We start from the raw sequence: 10,429 nt of genomic DNA, 5'->3' as shown, positions 1-10,429 counted from the left end.
ACTCACGAGGTTGAGCAAATGTACCTGTCTTCTTGTACTTATTAAAAAAAAACCCGGTACCAGATGGGTACCACGTGGCCGTGTCCATGTGATATCCGCTCGGCATATTCGGGCCGTTAAAAAATGTATTAGAAGGTCCAGATTGAAATCCTCTCTCTTCTCTCACCTCACCACTCTCTCTCTCTCTCTCTTTTTTCTCTCCAAATCCGAGTCGTCCAAAATCGAAATGAACGGCCCGAATGTGTTGGGCCGAGCTGGAACCACATGGTACTCACTTAACACTGAAAAATTACGATGTGCTAGTCCTGGGCAATGATAATGAATAAAATATTTAGGAGTTCGCCAAATTGACTTTGTTTGATTGTCAGTTTTGAGATAAAAAAGTAATATATGTTAGCGTATTTTTTCATCTCTAGTCAAATAATAATAATTTTTTTAACATTTTAGCAACCTTTTTTACTTTTTCAATAGAGGTGCGCTATATCCATCCAAAAATAAAAAAAAAAGTTAGAAATTTACTAAAGACAAAAAATCACGAATGAGTAAACAATCAAAATATTTGGAAAGAATATTAAGGAGAGAAAACCAAAGAAAGTGAAAATTCTGGGTTTCCTAATTAAACTTTGGGATCGTTGAAACCTTTTTCCCTTGTACACTTGGCGCCCACTTCATCTTAGCATAGTCTTTACCTCCGCAGCTCACTCGTCCGTCGTTCAACCGTCTTCTCCAAATTTGAGATTCTATTAGGCTCTCGCGTTAGTTGTACTCTGTTCTCCTCTCTGTCTAAAACTCTTTCTCGATCATCTGTCGCATAATTTTACCAAAAACCAAAGGCGGTGGAGCTCTACAGCGCGAATCTCTCTCTCTCTCTCTCTCTCTCTCTCTCTCTCTCTCCGCTGAGGCTTCTGGACTGGAAAGAAAGATAAATTTCAGCATTAACTTCCACTGGTAAACAATTTCTTCGATTTTTTAACTGATGAAAACCCTAACATTGTGATTTCAATGAGATTGGTTGCTCAAGACTTGTTCTGCTTAAACTTTTCCTCGACTTAGAACACGAATTCCAATTTTCCTTTCCTCTGAGCATGTCAAAATTCAGAAACGTAGTTTAATTCTTCTGCCGTCGTGGTGCATAGGTCTGGAAATCGACCAGAGGTCTCTGAAGCGTTTGTTACTCCGCTTGGAGATTCTACAAAAAAAGAAGAAGAATGTGGTACACGTTCTTCTCCATTTGCGTTATACGAATTTCCAGTATAAAATTGAAGAAAATTCACGGCTAAAGTAACGAGGAAGTGTGCTGAACTTGTAATTATTTGTTTACTTATCTGTAATTTGTTTTTACCTTTCATGCCTTGGATTAATTTATGGCTAGATTCTCAGGTAGTGTGGAAAAAAGGTTTTACCTGTCACAATGTTACAGTGGATGGGCGGATCAAGGCGGAAAGTGACAGCTGTAAGTTTGATGTTTACTTACAAGCTATTGCTTTGGTCATTTGTGCGACTTTTTGATAATTGATCATCTGGTGAAATTGAAGAGTAATTATAAAACATGCATTCTGTTTGTTGATCGTGTGGATGTACGTCGTAAGTGGCTCGTTTCATCACTACCGTAGTTATTATAGCACTAGTAGTTATCAAAAAATCAACATATTACTATTTTCATTGGTACTTGTCTTCAAAATTTTAAAGCATTAGCATTCTTCCTTAATAATGAAACGTGTTGACCTGATAAGTTATGGCATGTTGTGGTGCTGCTGCACTTTCTTGTCTTCTTCTCGTGTAACCAAGAATGAAGAACTCCATAGTTTTATGTTTTTAAATTCAGGTTCATGTTTCATTTTTCCATCAGCAACTTAGGCTCTATGTGTTAAGTCAAGTTGTTATACCTTGTAGATTGCATTTAGTGTGATGTTGTTGAGTTTCTTACATATGAGCACCGCCTTTTTGTCTTTTGGCTTGCATGATATTCCTTGATTGTGCTGAGATGGAGAAAATTTCAGTCAAGAAAGTCGACACAGAAGAGGTACATAAGCTTGAGTTATTTTTTCTTTCTTGTAAACAATAAAGCTAACTGTGATTTACAAAAGTATTCGTTATGGCTGAAACGTTACGTCAGAATTCAGCGAAAAGTTAGATGTCATAAATTACTCCTAATTAAACTTTCAATCTACTAGGCAAAGGCAATACTTTGAGCAAAGAAAACGACAACAGCAGCAGCAGCAGGCAACTGCGTTGGAGACCTTTTCTGATGGAGTGAATATTAGTCAACATCTAGATAACAATAGATCGCTGGACATTCTTAGTTTGCTGAACTTGTCAACAGTTGTTCAATATCGCAAGTCCAGCTGCCACAGTTGTACGTCTGACTAAAATCTCTCTCTCTCTCTCTCTCTCTCTCTCTCTCTCTCTCTCTCTCACACACACACACACACACACACACACACACACGTTTAGTTTCTGTGATGTCGATTAATGTCATGGATGATTAATTGCATCTGCCGGAGATATGATATTTATTTTGCCCTCTCTTCAATTGATTCGTATCTCTCTTTTCACATTGTTTATGGGCAAATATAATGAAAAATGTCTGGATGTGATGAAACTGAAGAATGAATTGTCTTTATGCTCTAATTGTTATTAGGCAACTAAATTCAAAAATAGTACTCGTAATTGTACCTTAAGATTCCTAGGTTTTTTTTAGCAAACTTGCTCTATTTTCTTTATGTCACTGACTAAATGTTACCTTTCAAGGTTTTTTCGTGTGTAAAACCTCAACTTAGTTTGATAGTTCATTTGCCGTGTAGTAGTATGTGCGATCGTAATGTACTTAGCTTGTGGCCACTAATTGCTTATAATGAGTCCATATTTTCTAAATTTCATTAGAAATGGTAGTTCTTATACACTAAAGTCAAAGTGAAAGTAATACAAATATACAACTTAAGTAGGGATCCTTTTCTTCTTTTAGGTAGGGTTCATAAGTGTCATTCTATGTAAATATTTCCTGTTCGATGTGTTGACATCGGGCGACCTATCTAACTTTGTAAATATTTCCTATGCATTTTCATTTTAAAATAAAATAAGCAAGGGAAAACTCGAGCGGCAATGCAATGACAGAGAACTATCACATCACAACATGTCAACCAACAGTCCAAGCTGACAAAGTCACACCAGCTGACCCTGTTGAATTTGAAGAAGCAAGTAGGTCTTTCCTAACTTAAACCATTCTGTAGCTTTTACTTGGTAGCTATATCTGAACTTCGTTAGTTGATGGTATGCATGATGCTTTATGCTGAAGCAGGAAATCCACCAGTCAGTCAAGTGCAGACTGTATACCAAAAGAAGTAAGCTTCTAGGAGCCTGGACATCAAATAATTCAATACATGTACCCCTTTTCACTTATCAAGCTCAGTTCCAGTCAACAATCATTTTCCTAGCGGTTTTTTTTTTTTTTGGGATTGTATTGATTACATTACTCTTAAGATTGTATTATGTTTGTTTTGGGCTCATAAGTTGATTGAGAGTTGCCTTTCTGCATTGACTATAATATGTATAATGTAGACCCTGTTAAATTTATTGGTCTTATTGGACGCTTGAACTTTCGTTTTTGCAATTCCCTCAGGTTTCACAGGGTTTTATCTAGCGCTCCTGCCACTGAAAACAGACATTTAAATGGACATGGTGACAGAACAGATCAATTGAAGACGACTAGTGACCGCCGTAAGTAGCAACTACTCATCGATACAAGTTTTCATGTTCCCATCTTATTTGAAGTTTGTGGACTGATTAAGTCACATTTTATTGTTTCTGGTTCATTCTAAGTCATTGCAGCCTTCTATTCTATACTTCTACTTTTTTTCGCCGGTTATGGATAAATTGGAAAATTGAATTTTCTTAGTTTTCAGTGCTGTTCAATTTCTGCTTTGTTCAGAGCTATCTGTTTTTGATTTACTTGGTGATGATGGACCAAATGAAAGTCTGCAAGAAAATCCCAAACCTGAAGCCCATGTTGCATTTGCAATTGAAGGTACGGTCTTCTGATTGCATTTAATTTTTTACATTCGGATATGTTGTTTAAGTTAGCATACTTGATTTTGGAAAGTGAAAACTGATTGTTAACCACTAAAAACAATTTCCCCAACTGGCGAAACTAAACCTTCGAAACAGGGAAGTTCCATAACCTGGAAATTAGATTATTCAACTTTATGTTCAAGCCTTAATAACTTTTGATCATACCGACATGATTATCTGTACCGATTAGGCTTTCCATATTTCTTTTTTATCATGCATAAGATTGTTAAATGCCTGCTCTTCGCTCATTAGGTTTGGGTAAAGTGGAGACAGAAACACCTGTTCATTCCCCACAGCAGCCTGGCAGGTACCACTTCAAGACATTAGGAGATTGGATTCATTTTGGTCTTGAACTCATGACACTGACCTGCTCAAACTGCACTTTAGAAACTTCATGACTTCTTATACAATGGCTTGGAAAAGTTCATATACTCTTTAAGCTAGTTACAGTTGCTTCAAATGTCTCAGGTCAATGCCATACAATTTGTCTTGTTTGTGTTATCACAGATTGCCACTCTCTTATGCATAAGATGTGTTGTAGTCCTGTATCATGTCTCCAACTGCGAATCGCTAGAACCGGTTTTTCTGAAAGGCCAAAATGTTTGGATTTGATTGAATGTTCAGAACATGAGATAGCAAATGAATACCAGATGAAAAAAAAGAGTTACTTTTCTATTCCCTAGTTTATCCTTGGCATGTTCTCCTGCTGTCTTGCATCTTCTGTGATACTACGGTTGGCCATGTATAATTATCCTTGTTTGCCTAGGTCTGTGAGAGGCCATCTTGTTTAAGTATGATGCTTTGTTTGGTGAATTTGGTTTTTTCGAAACTTTTGTCTTCCCAACTCAGCATCTTACACGTATTTTGTGGTTCTTAACATGACTGTTTTATTCAGTTCTCTGGCCTTCCATGCTTCATGAAGTTTTAAGTGACTTAGCTGCAGTGTATTTTTAATAATATGAGGGCTTTAGATAGATGGCTGAATTTTACTGAAATGTGGCTTTCATTTTGGATTAACATAGAATGTTTTCATATGGTTCCTCCTCGCCTTTGGAGGTTGCAAGGCAACGTCAGTCGTCCAAGAACTTTGACGATCTGCTGTATGATCTTGAACTTGATGTGGTGAGCCTAGTACCTATAGTTGGTTTGCATAAAATTTCTGCGTGAAAATGTTTCAACAACCCAGTACATGTAGGCCTAGGTGTCTTATATGCGTGTTGAAGTGTCTGATAGGTGTGTCTAAGTGTCCTATAGGTGTAACAGTGATCTCCATTCAGTTTGCTTCCGTTTTTCTTCTGAGGGAATATTTGTCAAGACTTCTTTGAATTTGATCATTGATATGTCTTCAATAAATAAACTAGATTCAGGAACGTGAGAGTTTGAAAAAAAGTGTTGATACATAAAACTTAGAAGGAATGGCTCCATAACGGGAATTATGAAAAGTGCTGGATACAATCACCTTTTCTATCGAAGTGGATGGAAATGTTCTAGGCAGCTACATAGGGATCAGTGCTAAGTCTTCAGTGCCACCATTGCAGCATGGAATTTTGGAGTGTTAGCTTTTTGTTTCCCTTGAACAATCCCTCCGTAAAAAATTGGAAGCTGTTGCCTTGAATACAAGAAAGAGAGAAGCTAAAGCTATCTAGTATAACTGGAAAGCAGTATGGAGATCTAGTGAGGCGATGGATTGCTGTCCTAATAGGAGTATTATTTTAGTAAGAGTTAATCCAATTGTCATGTTTGCTGGGCCCATTAATTTGGGTGTTATTGCGTGGTAGGGTTAAGTTGCTTGATACCATTGACTAAGATCAGGGACCAAATTAAGACATTGCACATGATGCAGGGTGCTATGAGTCAAGATATGCATTCTGGCAGTTATTTGGATGATCCATTCTGTTCAAGGGGCACAGTAAACTTACATAGTGAACAGGGGCAGAAGGTATCCACTGGCAAGGCGTATTCACGATTCAACATCAATGCTAGTAGTTTGAAGAACTTTGCTGATGATAAAATGTCATATAACATTGCTGATGAAGATAACGATATATGGAAAGGTAGTTACGTTTTCCATCTTTTTCACCAGTATTTTTGTTGAAATTCTTATTATTGGTCTAGATGTTTATGTCGATAAGTTCTATGTCAAGTAGATGACTTTGTTGATCCGGGATCAGAGCCTGTTGACTAAGTAGCAGATAGACCCTCGGCTTAATCTACCATAATAGAGCTTGAGTAATCGGATCAAAGAATCCCAATCAAATAGAAGATGCTCCTATGTGAACTATTGTAACCTTTTCTCCCGGTGTAATGTTTATGTGAAAAAGAGTGACGAACTCATTTTTGTTCGGTCATAGGCTTGTTCTGGTTGAAGTATGCATTGGAGCATCCAAACAAACCAGCAGAGGCTGCTGTGGCAGAGTTGGAAGAACCTTAGAGAACTGAAAGGCGCTTTGGTACATCTGATTTTACCTGGGTAACATCTCTAGGAATTACACAGTCAGTTTTTCACGTCCCCAGTTGAACTAACTGATAGTTTAACTGGTGATGGTCTTTAGGTATAATAGGGTTTTCAATAGGGGGGGAGGCTGCCTCCTCCACCACCTCCACCTGCCCCTCCGCTCCTCGCCAGCCACCCCCACCTCCATCTCCTTGCCTTTTCAAAACCCACATTCTTGCTGCCTCCATCTACCATCTTTCTCCCTCGGCTCTGCTCCACATCTCCCTCAACTTGGTTCTGATCTCAGGTGTGGTCAGATCTGAAGATGTTGTGGATGTTGTGAAGCTAGGGTGGCTTGGCTTTGGCTCTTTCTCTGGAAAATAAGTTGCCAGATCCGGCGTGGCACTTCCAGCGACATAGATGATATCTGGAATTTTTTGTTCTCTCTTTTCCTTTTACTTTATTATCTGTATTTCTCCTCCTAAGTGGAGGTTTTTCCTTTCCTTTAGCTCGACTTTCTCACCCCTTTGTACATAGGTTGTAGATTTCATTTGGGCTTTTTCCTATGGTTTGAGTTGGGTTTCCCTTATTGATCCTCTACTACCACATCTGTGACTGGCCCTATATCTGAACTTGTTTTTCTGTCTGCTTTGCAATATGTGTTATTTGAGCCTGCAGTGTGCTTGTTCTCTTGTCTAGATTATCGCTACTTTTGGTTCGTTCTTGTATTTTGTGTTGAAATCACTTGTGATGCCTTCGGGCTTTGAATGAAATTTGCCATGTTCAAAAAAATAACCTTTTGTGCCAAGAACAGGCATGTTAAAAAGTCTATTTAATTACTAGAAAACTGAGCATGTTCACTGTTAAGTGCGTGTGATAACCACCAATGCCCAAACCTGGAAATCATTTTGTCTTTAAGTTTTAAATTCGCATGACACGACATGGACATGGCACCACCACATAAATTTTTGAAACATAAAGGACATGACATGTTGGAGACGTGTTAAAACAATATACTTTTGTACTTTTAGTACATGCAAGCCATTAAAACAAAAATATTAAAGATGTGAAACTAAGGCTCTGCTTATTACTACATATTCCTTGATTCACACATGTAAGAGTAGATCAACAAAAGGTGTTTCATCATTCACATTTACGATTCTATTTTGCAAACCATCATTGATGACATACAAAGTTTTTAAGCTTTAGATTATTGCATACTATTTCATTTGACACCAGTGACATGTCCAACCAGTGTCCATAAAGTGTCCTACCATGTCCCAAACGCATTCTAGAGTACCCAAAGCACCCAAGGGAACAAAATTGGAAGAATTTAGGACCCTTTGGACGTGAGTGTCAGACACATGTCCGGAGAGTGTTGGTGTTTGAGAAGTTTCCGGTCCTGGTATGTGACCTCTGGCGAAGTGTCTGTGCTTCGTAGTTTAGTTGTGTTTATTGAATTTGAATATTTGATGCTGCTTTGACCTGACTTGTGAATCTAATTCGTTATGGCCAAAATAGTGGGATAACTAATTTGTATCAGTTTTCACCTGTTACATCAAACTTTGCAGATGGCAACTTTCTTCATGAGGATTGTGATATAACATGGAATGGTAGTCTGCTTGAAATCGATGGCAGTTCTTCTGAATTTTGGAATCTTGGAAGCCATGAGATGTCAGACTTTGCTCTTGAAGGCCCCCATTTTGAGAAAATGTATTTTATTTGGAACTGACCTTCCTATTCTGGATGTGATTCTATGCTTTTTGATCAAATTGTTTTATCTGTGTAGGGTCACAGAGAAAGCAAGAGGCAGGTTCAACATCTCAGGTTCTTTCTAATCCCGTCTCCCATGACTGCAAAGTTATTACCAAGCTTCTGGCCTTGGTTCTCCGAAATTGACTTGTTATCAGAAATGGAAAAGGGAAATGTTTTTCAGAAGATTGGTGTAATGATGTGGAACTAATTGAGTTGTTCATTAGGATTCTTTCAAGTAAAAGAATATGGAATGCCTTCAAAATGTCCATAGTCTCTTGAGCAAACAAATTTATGCATTGATAGCTAGCGTTGATGTGAGAAAGATTTGGTGGTAGTGTGTAGATTCCCGAGTGTTTTAAAGCTTTATTTCTCCTCTACCTTTTTATTTGGTTATAGTGGTTACATTACTGGTTTTCCAAGGTCTTTAGTTACCTCAATGAAACAATATTCACTTAGCTTCCTACATGTGAAGAGCTACTGTAAGTTTGTTCATCATGGTAGAAGACATGTTTTATTTTATTTTTTGATCAAGAAGACATGTTTTCTCATGGTTTCCAGGAGAATCTTGTTTGTCATTCCTTACCTTTTTATGATAATCTTGTGAGAGAATAACTTTTGACTCATGTTTTCAATTCTTTAGAGTTGCATAAACCTTCTGTTGTTCAGCAATTAGGGGTTTAGTGTGAAAATATTGGCATCTGACAATTAATTTCTAAGTTGATAGGAGAGTAAATTATTTTGACCACTTTGGCACTTTCTAATCCGTTTGGATTCGGATTATAGTAGGCTTATCTGCCGTTGAGAATTTTGTGACTTATGACATTATTGACTGGCTCCTGATATTTTCTGGTTAATATTTTCTTTTCTTTGGTTGCCAGACTCACCAAGGCCACATTATAGGCAACGAAGATCAAGAAATAATCATGATTTCCTTTTTCCAGACAGAACATGGTATGATATTCTGCTTGGATATTTTACTTCTAAACTTCATTTTACATCAGTGAATTGTTTCCTATCATATCAGGAACCACAAGGTAGGAAGAGACTGTGATTTAAGAGATATAACCAACCAACCAGCATGGTCTTGCCATCTAACAGAAGATGCAGGAGAAAGTTTGAGCTTGTTGAGGTTAGTATTCTTAGTTACTGTTGTCTCTGGCATACTGTTTTTCTCTCGTTTATCATCCGAGTTTTTTTTTTTTTTTTTTTTTGGGGGGGGGGGGGGGGGGGGGAAGCTGGAGTTATATAATTGATTTTCTTTACTGTTCCCTTTTTCAGTGAGGAGTCGTGCTCCTCCAGCGCAGGTTATTACTAGATCTATGATACTTCAAAAGTTTGGGTTTTTCCCCCAGCCTATTTAAGAATATTTTATTTTGAATGAACTCAGTAAGGAACAACGCTAATAAGAGGTCACCATCAAATTCAGTGGCACAACAGAACATAAGGCGGCATGGCAACGATATCTGTAGCCCAGCAAATAAGTGCTGTAGGGAGAAATATGCAAAAGTTAGACCGTATGAAAAGAGTGATGATCTCTTTGAAGAAAAGAAGATAAATGGGCCCCAAAAGTTTGCAAAGATTTGCAATCCGTCGAATCCAAACCAAGCCCATTTCTCTAATTCTCTTTTCCACAAAAAGTTAGGGCCTGAGGACAGCTTCTCAGGCGAGGAAGGATATATTTCTGCAAAGATGGATTCAGGATTCAGTTCATTCCGCCAAACATCAGGATCAGAAAAATGTGCGTCCGCACATCCCAAGATTTGGACTAAGTATCCCTTTGGTGCATACCCCCTTCCTGGAGCACATGTGAATGTCAAATCATCTTTTGAGAGATCCAAGCATGATGTTCTTCCCAAATTGTCACCTTCTGGCAAATTTTTGTTGACTTTTGTGGCTCCAACCCACGCCTGCATTTCCTTCTGCCTCCTTTGTGGAAAATGAAGGGAAATCTTTGACTCTTACTCCAGTATCCTTCAGCCTCTTTTGTGGAGTATCCTTCAGCCTCCTTTGTGGAAAATGAAGGGAGACTACCGTGGCAAATGAACAGGGTCTCATCTGGCTATAAATGGAGACCTTTGGTTCAGAGTGTTGTATCAGAAATCAGAGAGAAGAGAGTGATACACGAGTAGATTGTGAGGCAATACTGTGTGAGTCTGAGTGATTGTTGTAATC

The 10,429-nt window shown here is 38.1% G+C and overlaps 1 protein-coding gene across 1 annotated transcript; it reads left to right on the top strand.

Annotated features, from left to right (window-relative positions):
- The first annotated feature begins 649 nt into the window (after positions 1–649).
- On the top strand, positions 650–10,198 carry LOC131332045 (uncharacterized). The gene is made up of 17 exons (XM_058366081.1): positions 650–948; positions 1,137–1,453; positions 2,001–2,023; positions 2,175–2,356; positions 3,082–3,198; positions 3,299–3,341; positions 3,620–3,717; positions 3,929–4,024; positions 4,321–4,375; positions 5,091–5,190; positions 5,912–6,122; positions 8,074–8,215; positions 8,292–8,329; positions 9,136–9,208; positions 9,282–9,386; positions 9,536–9,561; positions 9,645–10,198. The coding sequence occupies exons 2-17, from the start codon at positions 1,412–1,414 to the stop codon at positions 10,196–10,198; spliced, it is 1,905 nt and encodes a 634-aa protein (XP_058222064.1). The 5' UTR covers positions 650–948; positions 1,137–1,411.
- The last annotated feature ends 231 nt before the right edge of the window (positions 10,199–10,429 follow it).

The sequence above is a fragment of the Rhododendron vialii genome, chromosome 1a (genome assembly GCF_030253575.1).
Source record: "Rhododendron vialii isolate Sample 1 chromosome 1a, ASM3025357v1".
Classification (NCBI taxonomy): domain Eukaryota; kingdom Viridiplantae; phylum Streptophyta; class Magnoliopsida; order Ericales; family Ericaceae; genus Rhododendron; species Rhododendron vialii.
Note: the sequence above shows the minus strand (reverse complement) of the source record. Positions and strands in the feature narration are given on the sequence as shown.

Coding starts and splice junctions, on each gene's coding strand:
- LOC131332045 (XM_058366081.1), top strand. CDS start 1,412: ATGTTACAGTGGATGGGCGGATCAAGGCGGAAAGTGACAGCT. Junction 2,024..2,174: donor AGAAAGTCGACACAGAAGAG/GTACATAAGCTT, acceptor TCAATCTACTAG/GCAAAGGCAATACTTTGAGC. Junction 8,330..9,135: donor AGGCAGGTTCAACATCTCAG/GTTCTTTCTAAT, acceptor TTTGGTTGCCAG/ACTCACCAAGGCCACATTAT.